The sequence below is a fragment of the Parambassis ranga genome, chromosome 5 (genome assembly GCF_900634625.1).
Source record: "Parambassis ranga chromosome 5, fParRan2.1, whole genome shotgun sequence".
NCBI classification, from domain to species: domain Eukaryota; kingdom Metazoa; phylum Chordata; class Actinopteri; family Ambassidae; genus Parambassis; species Parambassis ranga.
The window spans coordinates 14,093,230-14,109,651 of NC_041026.1; the positions used below are offsets into that span (position 1 = coordinate 14,093,230).

A 16,422-nucleotide genomic window follows, 5' to 3' on the forward strand; every position below is an offset into this window, starting at 1 on the left:
ATCGACAGGATTAGGAACGAGTATATTAGAGGGACAGTTCAGGTTGTTTGTTTAAGAGACAAAGTCAAAGAGGATTGAGATGGTTTGAACATGTTCAGAGGAGGGATAGTGGTTATATATCAGCAGAAGGATGTTGGAAATGGAGCCAGGCAAGAGGTCAAGAGGTCAAGAGGAAGGACAGAGAAGAGATATATGAATGTGCTAAAAGAAGACATGAAGTTGGTGTGAGAGAAGAGGATGCAGAGGATAGAGTTAGGTGGAAACAGGAGCCAACAGTAAAAGAATCAAGAAGAAACTGAAACTAGTAGCACAGAATAAAAATTGAGGCTAACCGCAAAAAAACAAAAAAAAAGATCAGTCTCCAAAAACAAGTCTGTGTCAGCCTGTGTACCTGCTGGGCAGAAATGAATTGGTCCTATGTTTGTATGGACCTCCTTACTGTTGAAATGTGGTGTTGATGTCAATGGGGCCCCGAGATAAAGATAAATATTTACTTTGATCCTGACACTGAATTTTGTGGAAGCAGTTATGATCCCAGTGGAAACACGCTAACAACTTTGATGTCCCCTGATTAATATGGGTGAAAAGCAATTAAATCATTGGACAAATTGTCATTCAATTCGTGATTCCATCAACTTTTTATCTCATGCCAACAATCCGTCACGTTTTTCCACTTTAAATGTATGCCTAATTAAAACTGACAGCAGTCCGTTGATCCTCTCATCACCTCAGCACTTGTTGCTCAGCCTGCCGTCCTCTCAGCACACGTCTTCCTCCAGTGGCTGTGACAGCATCTGCTTAATGCTTTGATGTTTCTGCACAACTGTTGCACATAATGATGCAAACAATCATGTCCTAACTAGGTCAGTACAGGAGAGACTCAGTTGGGTTTCAAACCCTCCTGTTGTCACATCTATCATCACAGCTTTGTGTGTGGTTGTCACTTATCTGCGAGGGCATACATGCAGCTTTAAATAATGTAAGACTACTGACTCCCACATGAGATTCAAGCTGTTGCAGGGATGACGTCTGTCTCATTTGAACCTACAGAGGATGGTGATTCTGTCAGCTAGGACTTCTATAATTGAAAATGTTCATTACTGTATGTAATTTATTACTTTGTCATAAATCAGCCTTAGAGTCCTTGGACCATCCAGTGTGCTCATTACAGTTTTAATTAAAACACTGGACCGCGACAATGTTGCAGATTTTTGAAGGGCAATGAAATACAATGGAGTATATTTTTCTTTTAATATATGGTATAGTGTAATGTATTACCAGGTTTAAAAATAGAGCACAGCCAAAGAGCATTCCACTACACAAACTTGATTTTGTCCTTTAAGTGATTATGTTATGTTTGATATTTTCTCCTTCTGCTTACTAAAAAAAAAGATTTAAATCTTTAAGAAAATATAAATGTAGCTCATGCCCCTTCTGTACATTTTCTTGAGAAAGAAAGTGGCTGGCAAAATGGAAGAGAAGCGCTGTTACACTTGGGAGAAGTTCACCATGTAGGGTGTGTTTTATCATATGAAAGCATATTTTTTTCCTTCTGCTCCTCCTCTCCTTCTACCTTCTCCCAAATGCCTCTTGTCACAATCATCATCTATTGTGACTGATATCTGTACCCAGGCTGTCTTTGCTGGTCACCACATTAAACGTACCTATGGAATTTATGTTGATTGAAGTAAAGTAAACAATTTGTGTAAGGATGTGTTTCTCAGTTAAATATATATATATATATATATATATATATATATATATATATATATATATATATATATATATATTTGCGGTACTAAACATAAAAGCACACAAAATTAAATGCCCCATTGAAAAGCCTGTGAACTCAATCCCGCAAACAGCCGTTAGAAAGAAAAATTTACATTGAGTAACGTCACAGTTCAACATTCACTGTTAACACAGCAGCTGCAGCTCTGGATCCATTAGCTGAGTTTGAAAAGTTTTCCATAAAGCTGTTTAGTGTTTTAGTTAAACCTATGGCTCAGTGTTGTGTATGCTAATTCCTCATTTTTTCCACCTGATCTGAAAGTGTGTGTGTGTGTTCCACATAGGCTTTTGTATGCTGTTTATTTGCTCTGCTGCACAAAGCTTAAGAGGTTCCCAGAGTCAAAATCATTTCTCTCTAAGTGGTGGGCTTTCACAAGCAGCTGTTACACAGCAGCCGCCCTCATGATGTTGGTCAGCACTGCAGTTCATCCACGTTTTTTTTTTTTTTTTTTTTGCTGCATCTCCACAACAGGCTGCATGGACATGTATGTGTGTGTCTGTGTGTGTGTGTGTGTTTCTCTGTAGTGCGGCTTGTGTTTGGGATAATGAAGGCTGGGCTTGGATCCTTTATGAGTGAGTCATAAGATGACTACAAAAAACAATCAATGCTGCTGCCTTTCATGTGAACTCATTTATCCACACCCACACTGTCTCTTTGGGTTTAACTAGTACACTGATGGTCTGACTTGTTTTCTCTCTTTAACATACACACTCCTGATTCAGGCGCTATCGTCTTCACATTATCTCTTTTTATTGTTTTTTATTCTCTCGTACCTTTCATTACTGCATCTCCAGCTGTTCATAGTCTGTAATTGTTCGGGGGACACCTGTGGCCCACCTGATTACCTCTACTTTCTTTTCTTAACTCCCTTGTTTTCCCTTACATCAAGCTTATTTATTTTCCTTTCTGCCTATATGAAAAAATTGATATAGATATAATTTAACAGTTAAGTGACATCTCACATCTTGGCTCACAGTCAATAATGAACATATGATGGATAATGAGTGTACATAGATTATTTCTAAATAGAGGACATCAAACCCTCTTAGATTCCTACTCCTAATGAATATTCAATAATCTGGGGCTTGGCAGAAAGATTACATGAAATTATTTGCAATTATCATGGGTCATATATTTTGTAGAGTTACACAGTTGCAGAATAAATTATAAAAACTTTCATCTCAGCATGTTAAAGGTTTTAAATAATATGTGAAGTGTGGAAACATGGTGATTTTTATCTAAATTAAGACTTCAGTTAATGAGACATTGGCCAAGATCTTCCATTATTATTGAATTTGATAAATAAATAAACTAAATTATGATGGGAAAGAGACATTTTTACTCTTGCAACTGAAACAGATGGATGGAAGAATCACTAATAAGCATGATTCACAAAGAAAGCAAAACTCATTTATCCTTGCAGCATGTATTAATTTCTTTTTTTTCTTTCATCTTCCCCATGCAGCATTTTCTGAAAACAACTGCGAGGCATTATTACCCATGTCAAGTCAACATGTCCTCAAGAAAAAAACGCCACATTAGGTCAATAATACATCCACCAGATACAAAACATGATTATGTTTATGCTAACTAAACATATGGAAGTATTGCCCCTACAGTGATATATTGTCAAGAGGCAGGTTGGTGATGGTGGGATCCAGGGTTCATGTCCCCCTAACCCCATGAGCTGTTTTGTTTTCACCCACACTTATATTTAATCTGTAGAGATGCAGCCAGATAAAATCTACACATTTCTACATGCTGGTGGTGGAACTTCAGGTTTATGGTTTTGCCCAAGGACACAACGGCATGCAGATTGAACTGCCAACCTTGTTAGTTAGTGAACAAGCACTCTACCACCTGAGCCTGTCTGTCAAGGTAGATTCCCATTCATTACTCTACCTCTGCACATAAACCATCTTTACAGAGACCTTGTTATTGTATTCTTCCAGTGGGCCTAATGCTGTCAGTGAAGAGTAGAAACCATTCTTTATGTGACCCTGAAAACTGTGATAGAAAAAAAAGAAAAAAAATGAATAGAATTCTTAGCATAGAAAGGAAGGAATCTAAATATAAGTGAAATGCTTTCATAAAAATGTGACATACTCCAGCAAAGAGAGGCTTTTTTCAGCTTCTTTACCCTTGTGGAGTTGTTTTTTTTAAGTGTAGGGGGCTATAATTCATGCCCAGGTACAGTGGAAAACAACTGATGGATCAGCAAAGCTTGAAGACAATCCTCTGCATCAAACTACACATTCTTAATATATGGCTGGCATAATTCTATGTTTTAAGTTGTTGTGGATCAGTTTTCCTCCAAAAGTTCAGTCTCTTTTTTCATGACTTCACTCCTCTAAGATATGCTTCTTCTCTGAATATTTGAAAGCCTCCACTGTCACCATCTCATGCCAAGTAATGTGATTTATTGCAAGTAAATGTTCTTATCTTAAAGTTCAACTGCCACCCGAGAGGTTTGAAGATGTCACAGAAGAAAGGAAGTGTGGGAAAAATTATCCACCGCACAGACAGAGGTGTATTGGCATTTGGCAGATTGAGGTGATACGTTTAAAAAATGTTATAAAAGCATAATTCTACTGTGGTGGTGTCAAAAATCTTTATTGTTTCATCTTTAACTTTGCTTTTGTTTTTTTTATATGCATGCATTATTCCTTCCATGTCAGCATCAAGTTCATTCAGTGGTTCACATATACAAAGACTTATAGGGAGGATTAGAAAAACATACCTATTTTCATTTTGAGACACTGCTGGATAAAACACTGCAAGCCTGTGTGTGTGCAACTTAAAAAAATACAAACACTCACTTCATGAATATTTTACACCATGTGCCAGAACTTGATCTGACTATCTGTACTGAAGTGCATCAATAGCCTATCTGTCTTAACACTGAAGCCACACATCTATGCTCTCTCTTGCCCTTTCTTTCCTTTCTTTCCCTCCCTCTTCCTCTCCCCTCTAACGGCCATACACACAAGGCCATCCATTCAAAGGCCTGCCTCATCCAGCCAGAGCAGTCCCTGGAGGTGTCTATGTACAGACCACGCTGCTTGGGATTGAAGTGTGAGATAGAAGGGAGCCAGTGGGGCTCGTTCCTTCTTCCTCACTGAAGATGAGGCTTTCTTTGACTCCTACACAGAGTTTAATGGTGAAAACTTGTCTGAGAATAAGATGAAGTTTTTAGTGCTGGTTGACACTAATATTTACAGTATGTCTTATATGAGAAAAGCATTTAGCAACAGCTTTGCTGCAGTATGGCTCTAATATTGGGAAAGACTGGCTTGATTTCTTTTTGTTTTCACATCATTTTTGCAAAGTGATCCATACTATAGTGATCAATACCTATGTATATGGTGTGTACTGTACCATGTACTCTGGCTCAGTTAGCTAACTAGTTAGCTACTGTCTGTTAACACAAATGTATCCATTAATGTCTGACTAACATTAATCATAACATTAATCTAAAGCAGGAATACTTACACAGTCTTATGGTCTTTCTACACTATGCGATTTTTAGTGATCTTCTGCATGACGCACTACACAACCTGAATCTAATAAACTTTGGTACGACTTCAAGTTTGATGTGTGCTGATTGTACGATGACCATTTACTGAATCGCAGGCTATCGCAGGTTACGTCGTACATCAACATGCGAGGAGGAGGAAGACGTGGATGCGGGGTGACAGGTCGTAGCAGCTGTCACACTATGAGACAGTCATCCTAAATTTCTGACACTGCTAGAATTTTATCTCAGCTTGTCTTTGGTCGCAAGATGCCAACAACGGCCGTCGCAGAACCTGTCTCACAGTGTGACGTAAGACCACCAATTTAGAGCCATGACCAAAGATATCTCCACGATTCTGCTACGATGCTCGTCTTTCGTCTGCGACAGCCCAAGATCGCACAGTGTAAACTGGGCATTACACCAGCCTCTCTGTTCACGTGATGCCCACAGCCTACCTTGTGCCTTTCAAAAATCGCATGTTGTTTTTATTGACATAAGTCAAACATACAAGGCCTCAAAGAAAAGGGGAAAATCAATCAAGCTGAGCTTGCAAATCTGGACAGTTACAATAGGAGCATGTTACAAAAAAAGCCACTGATTACGCCCATGCTTTGACCTTCCTCAGAGAACAGCAGTAGCCTGCATGAGGTGAAAAAACTGCTGATGAAGAACAGATAAATGCAGAAAACTGTGGATTTCTACTATCCAATAAATCAATCAGTGAAATATGTTTTCAGCTGCAATTCTCTGCCGAACGTTGTCTGTCTCCGGTCTGTCCGCACTGGCTGGATGATGACATTATGATGACATTTACTACCGTAGCCATAGAGAAATTGTGGTATTACATATAGTCTGCACCAAATGTTTGTGTTGCTAAAGAACAGCAGCTGAGAATGTAACAGGGTTAGCTGCCAGGAGTTGACTTTCTGTGCATCATTCTCATAAGATAAAGCTTCAACACTGAGGACTGTTAGGCAACTTTCCTAACAGCAGTGGTTCTAATTTAAGTAAGATTTGTTCTAAAAGCAGAAGAAAGAAATGGTGTTGGCCTCACACCACACACACACAATAAGAGGAAGGCCTGTTATTTATCCATCACATGCAACCGTGCAATTTACTAAAGTTAGTGCAGTAATTCAGCAGTCTATGGTATTCTAAACCTAAATTTAATTCTAATGGTTTGCTTTATCCTACAGCCAGTCTCTTAACAATAACCATAAAGCGCTACAAATCAGGTTTATTTGGAGTGACAGGTGATTGTCACAAATGATGGTGAAGTGAGGCAGAAGGGGGGGGGGGGCGTGCTGATGATACGGTGCTGGCAGCGAGACGCACATTGTACTTTATACTGGAGAAAAGGAAGCACGCTGCTTCTCTCCATCACATTTCACTTTCCACACACTGGCGGCACAACAAAGAAGCCAGGATGTAGACTCCATCAGATAACACCCACAAAAATCCTGCAGCAGACCCCTGCGTCCTGCGGTGCCAATACACTGCTTTATTCTGCCGCTTCTGTCGCGTTTTGGCGCTCTGCTGCTGCTGCTGCTGCCGCCGCTCGGTGCGGGAGTCTGCGTGTGCCGATCGACCGGGAAGAAAGCAAGAGGGAGGAGGAGGAGGAGGAGGTGTTGGTGGAGGAAGAGAGGTGCTGCCGGCTTCATCAGCTCGCTGGATGGACCCGAGCTCTTCTTCTCTGACTTGATTGAACTGAGGACTCGTCCTTCATAGAAACTCTTTGTGTTTTGAAGAGTTGGGATTCTGTTCCCTCCTCCACTCCATCCCCCTTTTCGGTGAGTGTGTCGTGCAGTTTTCTCTCTTTAAAAATGTGTTTTAAGATTATTGCAAGAGAACATGTTCATGCAGAAGTTAGAATTTTGACGGAACAAGTATGTTTAGTGTGCAAAACAGATGCTGAAGAGCACTTTTTGTGCATGGACGGGTCATAAGTTCTATAAGACAAACTGACCAGGTGATACCTACACATTAAAATATTGAAAGAAAATAAATAAATCCTGGTTCAGGTTACCTAATTTTTTTATTCAACAGGTTTGTTCTTTGATCCACAGTTTTCACTGTTGGTCAGTTAATGATGCAGCTCAGGGCAGAAAGGTCTTTTTTTATTAATGCAGTAGTTTGATTGCTGATGAGCCTTACTGTATTCACCTTATGAAAAATGATGGATTATTATCAGTCATACAATAGCCTTAGATTTCAGTAGAAATAACGGATGAATAAATGAATAAACTTTTAGTCCCCCTTGTCCAGCTGTCATGGCTGGTCAGTTATATGCTTAAGTTGGTGCCATTTATCAGCTTGAAATTACATAGCATTTTGTGCAGAAGCCAGAGAGAGAGAGAGAGAGAGAGAGAGAGAGAGAGAGAGAGAGAGAGCAACATGACCTATAACAAACTTCTTTGTTTGGAACATGATGAAACTGGTTGTTCATCTCATAGGCTCCTTTGTTTCTGTATGTTATTTAGATGTCAGTTTATTCTAAGAGTGGTCGAGTTTGAGGTGAGGAAGACTGCTTCCAAGACTCTGTTTCACAATGGCAACAGGAGTAGCAGCCTGGCTTCCCTTTGCAAGGGCTGCAGCCATCGGCTGGATGCCTGTGGCCAACTGCCCCATGCCCATTGCACCGAGAGACAACAGCAAGAAACAAGATGAACTCATCATTCTCAATGTTAGCGGCCGACGTTTTCAGACCTGGAGGACCACTCTGGATCGCTACCCAGACACTCTGCTGGGCAGCTCTGAGAAAGATTTCTTTTACAACGAGGAAACCAAGGAGTACTTCTTTGATCGGGACCCAGACGCCTTCAGAAGCATCCTTAACTTCTACCGGACAGGGAAGCTTCACTACCCCCGTCACGAGTGCATCTCAGCCTATGATGAGGAGCTGACTTTCTTCGGCATCATCCCTGAGATCATCGGCGACTGCTGCTACGAAGAGTACAAAGACAGAAAGAGGGAGAACTTGGAGCGGCTTCAGGATGATCAGGAGGAGAACAAAGATGTGAAGATTCCCAACATGAACTTCAGAGAGACCATGTGGCGAGCCTTTGAAAATCCCCACACCTCCACCATGGCTCTGGTCTTCTACTACGTCACTGGTTTCTTCATTGCCATTTCAGTCATCACTAATGTGGTGGAGACGGTGCCCTGTGGTTCCACCTCCAACCAGAAAGACATGCCATGTGGTGAGCGTTACACGGTGGCGTTCTTCTGCATAGACACCGCCTGCGTTATGATTTTCACAGTGGAGTACCTGTTACGCCTGTTCGCCGCACCCAGCCGTTACCGCTTCATGCGTTCTGTGATGAGCATCATCGACGTGGTGGCCATCTTGCCATACTACATTGGCCTGGTGATGACCAACAACGAGGACGTGAGCGGCGCCTTCGTGACTCTGCGTGTGTTTCGAGTGTTTCGTATCTTCAAGTTCTCCCGTCACTCGCAGGGCCTGAGGATCCTGGGTTATACCCTCAAGAGCTGCGCCTCGGAGCTGGGCTTCCTCCTCTTCTCACTCACCATGGCCATCATCATCTTCGCCACAGTCATGTTCTACGCAGAGAAGGGCTCCAGCTCCAGCAAGTTTACCAGCATCCCGGCATCCTTCTGGTACACTATTGTCACCATGACGACGCTGGGGTGAGTGATCGACACATCACAGATCAGATTGTGAGAATATCTGCACTGTGTTTGTTTCTAAAACAATAGTTTGGCTGTAGTAATAAATGCAACTGATTTGTGTGGATTTTTAAATAAGTTGAATAATTTATGAAAACCACTTTGAATTTCAAATGAGTATTAAGATAGCCTGCCCCCATATTTCAGTACGATGCAGCTTATTTGAAGCTGCCAGCGTGAGTAATGGTGAGCAGTGTAGCATTTATCTATCAGCACAAACACTCGTGGCATTTTGTTTGCCTCACTTAGAGCTTGCCAAATAGGGACACAGTGGTTGAATACATAGAATACATCTGAGTGTTGAAAAGATGCCCAGACACAGGTTTGTATGGAGCTATGTTTAGTACTTTCTCTTTTTATCTATGCTCTGCTTTGGTTCAGAAATAAATGTTTACGTTGGGATTTTTCATTTGAACATGCTGCCTGAAGAAATGCTACAAACTAAAACATCCTTCAACCTCTGCAGCCTCAGACTATGACTTTATTATGTTTATTATGATTGTTTACAGAAAACAAAAACACATCTTCTTTTTTCTGCTCTTTAGGGCTCATGTGCTTTGTGAGGAAATAATCTAACTGCATTATAAAGTGAGATGGTTCCCCTGTACGCCTGCAGGCGAGGTGTCCCATGAGACATCCTCTGTCACCTTTATTATGATTCCACTCTGCTCTTAATCTTTCTTCCAAGCTCACTGAGACGCGGTGCCATGAATGGCAAGGTGAACTTGAAAGTGTTTTTTACGAAGTTTGGCTGAGTGTATTACTCCATTATGAAGGCAGGGTTGGAGAATAATTATGAGTTCCTAAAAATCAGTTTTTCACTCTTTGTAGATAATGTCGTGTGTGTAAGTGAAGGAAAAAAACGTCCTTTTGCCATGACAGAAATAAGGTAGTCAAAAGAAGCAGGAAGCAGAGGTGTTGAAAGGAGGCGTCTCTCCTAAAATCTTTTGCATCACATAGATTTTGGTCAGTTTGTCCATTCCAACATCATTTTAGTTTCCAGCAAACATTTCAGTCTTTGTTGGCATACTTTCTAAGTTTGTGCATCTTGTATCATTTAAATTGTTTTGGCAACATATTCAGTGCATGAAGATGTTTTCTTTCTTTTTGTGTTCAGCTGACGTTCATACAAAGAAGGATCAGTGTAGTAATGCAACCAGCACTGATACTGCATCAAAGATTATACTCTTTGTCTTACTGAATAATAAATAATAAAAGAAATCTACCATCACTCTCAGAGCGGAAGGTGAAGGCAGAAGGACTTTACATTTTTGTTTTCTTTGATCAAAGCTTGAACTTAATAAAAGAAAAGAAATAACTTGAGAATGTGAGATCAGCATGTGAACATTTGTTTTATTTCCCAAGGACTCAAATGATTCAGTCATTATCAGATAAATGATAGTTGGTAGTTAGAGTTTTTGGGGCTGCTAATGATTTCAAACTTCTCTTACCTTCCATCCACTACAAGTCAAGGCAATAGTGTGAAAAATGTAACTAACTTTGGATAGAAGTCATTGAATTGTATTTCTCAGAATGCCGACAGCTCATATTGACTTCATATGACTTTTCAGAAGTAATTGGCAGCATGGGCAGGATGAACAGCTCAATGGACCTATAATTGAGTTTTTTAATCTGTGTATGCAAATTTAGTTTAAGTCTGCTGGGCCATCATGACTTCTTATTGTGGGAAACAAATCATAAGTTGTTCTGTGTGGAACTATCCAGCGATCTACGTGCACGTCACATTCCCTGCAGGACACGCCCTCTTACTTGGACTTAGTGGCAAAGAGCCATTAACAGAGGCTGTCTGAAACAGGGAAACCAGCGAAAAAGTGAGAGAAACAGAGGATTATATAATAGAAATACTAAAGTCCAACTAAAAAAGTTGGACTGGACAGTGACCCACCAGTGAACCACTAGTCGACAGTATTTGTACAGGAAACATACAAACATGTTTCATCATCACTTAGAACATAAGTCTGTGTAATATTGGCTCTTATATATATTGATAATATTACATTTATTTAAACAGAAAAATAAAACAACAATTGTAAAAAGTCTTCATGTAGCCGATCATCACAGCTGTTCTGTGCTAAAGGCTTATAAACCGTAAGTGAAAGATGCTAAGACGAGTAGTGGTGAAGTTCCGGCTGCTGATTCAGCATCAGTCCATGAGCTTCTCCTCTCGTTAGATTTCGTCTGTTAAACGACACCTCGTATTGTTGATTTCTATCCACGGTCAGTCGCACAGCAGCTCTTCATGTATTTAGATGAGTTTTTGAATACGTTTGGGCCGCGGTTTTCAACACAGTGCTGCTACTCGGCAAGCTTTTTGCCACTCAGCACATGTAGCAGCAATGACTTCCGCATGTGGTGACATCACGTGCATACCCTCCTAATAAGTATGGATGTGTCTGTGAAGTCTGTGGGAGGGATCATGAGCACTTCATGAGAACAGAACATGATTTTCTCCTGACCACTGGACATATTTTAACAAGTGTTCCATGTGCTCCAATAAAAGGAGACATTCTCCGTCGCCCCTCTTCCCTTTGTGGGTAATAAACATACATTATACCAACAATTTTACAAATGTCTTATTGTAAAAATAAAGAGTTTACACATAAATCTCTGTGAACAGGAGGACGTGCTGAGAGCTTTTTATAGTGTCAGTTACTGAGACTGAACTCTAGCTCATAAACTATAAATACCAGACAGGACAATGCTGTCACGCTGCACCTTATTCGACCCTTAGTAAAATACCTCATGATGTGGCCTTGTGTTTTTTTTTTACTAACACAATAGGAAACGTGTTGCTGGCAAACCTGAAACTTTCTGTCCTTTAAAGGGCCATTACAGCAGCTATTTCTGAATCATGACTCGGGGGAAAACAGCTCTTTGTTCCCCAGGTTATGGTCAGTGTGTCAGAGATTCATAACAAAATGAAAACCTAATGAAAAGCCAGGAAATGTTTTCCAGACCAGAATAGCTCTGGGTACTGAGCAACAGCTGAACGGGCTGCATGACCTTACCTGTACTACAGCTCTGTGTGTGTGTGTGTGTGTGTTTTATAAGTGACATCTTTTGTATCACACATACAAAAGGACAGAAATGCCAAGGTGAAAGCTTTATGTAGACGGTAAACCTGAGCACTGTGTGTTTGAGTGTGGAACCATTATATCTGACACACAATAGACAGCAGGAGCACTGAGAGTCTGTCTACAGCTCCGACACGATGCTCATCATTAACCAAGGACAGTTACTTACAATCAGAAAAACTATCAGCGATGCATGTATAAACCTTGTGTAATCACTTTATGAGTATGTTGACAACATGTTGAAATCTAATATCGTCAGACTTTTTGCAGCACTGTGAAACAAACGTTGGAGTACAGACAAATTAAAAAAAAAGCTGATTTCTCATAGAAAGTCAGAGGGGAAATCTAAAGGAAAAAAACATTTTTCATATAAAAAAACTAGTGCAAACCAAGTTCAGAGATGCTGCGTCTGAACTAAATGTTCCTGTATTTCACAGGTTTTTAAATCTGATGTTTGAGGTGACAGTTCTCTCTTTTTGCTTTGCAAAGCTGAATAGGTTGGCAACGATAGCCAAAGCGATAGAGTGGGACACAGAAACTGGGAGCATGCTGGAGCCTCTTAGTAGAAAAAAAAGAAAGCAGGAGAAATGTTTCTGATGTGTCTGATAAAAAAGAAAAACTCAGTGTTCACAGGAAGGATTACAGTCTAAAAATAGACTGTAAAGAAATGGAAGTTTTAGCCTCTCTGCCCTACAGAAAATTGTGTTTTTGAAAGCCGTACAACAACATACATGTGTTGCTATTCAAGCCACAACAATGATAATCTGTGCTAGCAAACTAGCTAGCGTCATATGTTAGAAACAAAGATGATTGTTATGTCTTTCATTTCAGTGTTGTGACTCATTAGTGAGTTTGTCTGCATATGTACATGCTGCAGTTTTTGTGTAATTACTCTCACTGCCAGAAGGGGGAGACAAACATTCTACCCTGTAGCTTTAATAAAAAACTTTAACGACAGTTTTTAAATTAAGATGGCATATTAAAAATAACAATAAATAAATGCCCAAAACAAAATAAAAGTGTGGTGCAATGTGGTGCATATCATCTTTGTTTGTAGAACCTCAAGCAACGCTTGTAAAATAACAAGCAGGTAAAAAAAAAAGTTGAAAAGCTTTTAGTGGTAGAATATGTGGCCCCTGTTCCCCTGCAGCTACCTTAATGTGCAGTAAAAGGGGCTAATGTATATATAATTACCACTGCAAGCGAGCATCCAGCAGTCTGTCATGAGGGTCGGCGCTGCCTCCTGCCTGTCGCCCGTCGATCTGGTCACCTGCCGAACAAACATATGTGCAGCCCATCTGTCAATGCACACGAAAAGACACGAGGGAAAGTCTTTAATCTAATATAGTCATGGTATGTTTGTTATTATCCTCTCAGAGCTCTTGTGGTTGTTTCCTTGAAGTGGTCTCTCCTAAGTCAGCAAGTCAATCTATTTCCATTTTACAAATCCTATTTCTTGCTTAAGTAAAAATAGAAATGCTAGGTTTTAGAGTACAAAGCAATAGGGTCTCAGCTGCATACATTTCTCAGTAGATCCTTCAAGCTGTACATCACTTTCATATATGGGACACTGACCACGTGTCCAACAGCTCTCAGTACTCAGTGTGTCCACCTAATAACACATATAAAGGGTTCAAACTTCAGTTCAGCTTAATGTTCAGTAAAGTAATGTTAGGCAGCCAATTAAACTGTTGTGAAGTCCAGAAACCACACACACACACACACGCACACGAGTTATTGGATGTAATAGCAGTTTAAAAATAGTTTTTATTCTTTCTGTAAAAGTGTGAAAAGGGCTAAATGTTGACAGTCAAGTCTTTATCAGATGAATTGGAGCACAGTCTCACACACACACACACTCAGATGCTGATTCATCCGCACACATACATAGTTATTGCCTTTGATCTTGTCTCGGCTTTATGACCTGCCTCCCTGCGTCCTCTCCGTGTCTGCATGAGCCCAGACAGCACAGCGCAGCAGTTCTGGGTAATGGGCTGGAGCAGAGGGAGATGAGGAGGGGGTGGTGGTGGTGGTGGGGTAAAGGACTGACTGGCTGTATAATCAGCCACTTTCACTGTCCAGGAACAGGGGTGTTAAATCAACCTCAGGTGGCTGATAAAAGGATCTGGATTGAATCTCAGCGAGGTCCGCTCCCCGCAGCTCCCTGTCGACGCCGGCCGGATACGGCCGCTGGCATCAGTGGGACAGGATCCAAAAGATTGATGAGGAAGGAGAAAACCCGCTCTCTTACTCTCTCTCTACCTCTCTCTCTCTCTCTTTCCCACTGACTGTCCTTTCCTCCTCCCTTCCTCCCCTAACCCCCCATGAGTCTCCCAGGGGAACGGCTATTTTGAGAACACTAGCACTATGTGTGAAAGGGAATGAGCAGTTTCAAACTATAATCTGATACATGATCCAGACATGAGAGAAGTCGTTTTTACCTGCACGACAGGTGCGCAGAAAGCAAAGGTTCACAGGCACACCACTGGCTCTCCCAGGTCTCCCACACCTCTAAAAACATTATTAACCCAATAATGAGAGAAATATTAATGAGGTGTGCATTGAAATCTGACTCTGGCGTTATAATTAGAGTGATTCTCCCAGTTGTGGAGTCCTGGTCCTGGACGGAGGCTTGTTCTGTAGCAGAAAGTGAGAAAAAAATGTTGTTATGCATGTAGGTCATGTTCCCATCTCTGCCTTAATCAGTGGCTATATATAATCTGCTTCTTTCTTCAGAGAGACTTTTAGCTCGCTCCCCTCTGTGTTCTCTGCTCAGCATCTCTATTAGACAAAGTGGCCTGGGCCTACAGGGCCACAGGCAGGACAGGAGAGGTCAGACAAGTCGTGCTTCGGCTTTTCAAGAACTGTGTGGAGCAGGGGAGCTGGCTGAGAAAGGCTGTTTTCTTTACTGAAATCCCTCGGGTCAATCATGTTTACCTGCATTTAATCGCCCTTTATTGTTCCTGCAGTAGTTATTACTTTATGTCTTATGTTGTGATGTGGTCAGGGAACCATAATGTTTACATACACAGAGAACATAACATTACGTTTACCCCTTTTTTTTCCTGACAGTCAGCCCGGTTTTCTTGACTGAGATATCATGACTGTCCTCTAACTTTCCTCGAAGAGCTGTTTTTGTAACCACAGTTGGCAGTTAGCACCTGAAATCATCACAGCATTGTTTCATGTTGCTTTTTTTGCACCTAAAAGTCACCATCAGCAGTTTTAGACTTAAAAACCTTTAGACAAAATTTAAAGGAACTATCAGGTCAGACCAGCCAGATCGATGTCTTCATAAGTTGTATCTGTTCCCTGTCACACAGCAACTGTAGCCTGGAAATTTCTAGAAATCATCTGGATGAGCTGTATTCGAGAAAGTAAATGTCTGATTCAGTCAGACAATAAACATTCTGTTCAATTCTGTCCTGCCAGCTCTCTTAGTACAAAGTCCTTGCAATGTCTGATTGAGCAGATGTTGAGTGTGAATAGAGCATTGATGTTGCCGTTTTCTTTGATCATATAGATATCAGAGCAAAAATGTTCATCACCCTCGATGAGTCCTCCTGCTCACGGTGCTGAGCTGTTACTCCTCACTTAAATTATGTAAGTGTAGGTTGGTATTTCAGTTATGAACTGCGACTTTAGAGAAAGGCAGGAATTAAAACAGCTTCACAGGAAACTGTTGATGGACTATTCTGAATCCAGGTCCAAAGTTGTTCAGATTACAGCAGGATTAAACAGGAAAATTAAGCAAACATATATGCGTGATGGATGCTTAGCTGCTGAATGGTCCACCAGGTAAACCACTTCAGTGCCGACTGTGTCTGAAGTACAGCATTCACAGACAGGAGACAAACCCATACAGTTGCAGCCAACTATTACAGTACTTAGCCTCTTGCTTTTTATGGAGACCATCAGTTTTTACTCATATTCAGCGTGTTATCAGTATGACAGACACTACTGTTAGAAACTGAAACTGCCTCAGAGAGCAGCATCAGCAGCAGCAGCGGTGTGTCAGCACGACTCTGATTCTGCTTAACTGAACAATGGTGGATGATTTTATGTACAGTGATAATGTTCTGTGAATTTTTTTCCCATGGAGGTGGCGTCATCGGGAGGCGCACGCCTCCATCTCTACATGAGCCTTGCAGCTTGACCAGGGAAAGATCAAAGTGAGCATCACCTCACATATCTTCATGTAAAATGTCTGTTTTAATCAGTATCACCGGTGTTGTGGCCTCACTGTGGCTGGAGTCTGTTTAATTTCTTTTTTAAACTGTCTTTGTCTTGAAGTGCGTTTCTTATGAATAATTTAAAACATGTAAATG

At 40.9% G+C, this 16,422-nt stretch overlaps 1 protein-coding gene across 1 annotated transcript in view; it reads left to right on the forward strand.

The window, feature by feature from the left end:
• The first annotated feature begins 7,857 nt into the window (after positions 1-7,857).
• The window catches only part of LOC114436335 (potassium voltage-gated channel subfamily D member 3-like), a 65,683-nt gene continuing 57,118 nt past the window's right edge, over positions 7,858-16,422 (forward strand). The window contains exon 1 of the mRNA XM_028406541.1: positions 7,858-8,960. Within this exon, the coding sequence (XP_028262342.1) occupies positions 7,858-8,960 (1,103 nt within the window). The remainder of the gene's footprint in view (positions 8,961-16,422) is intronic.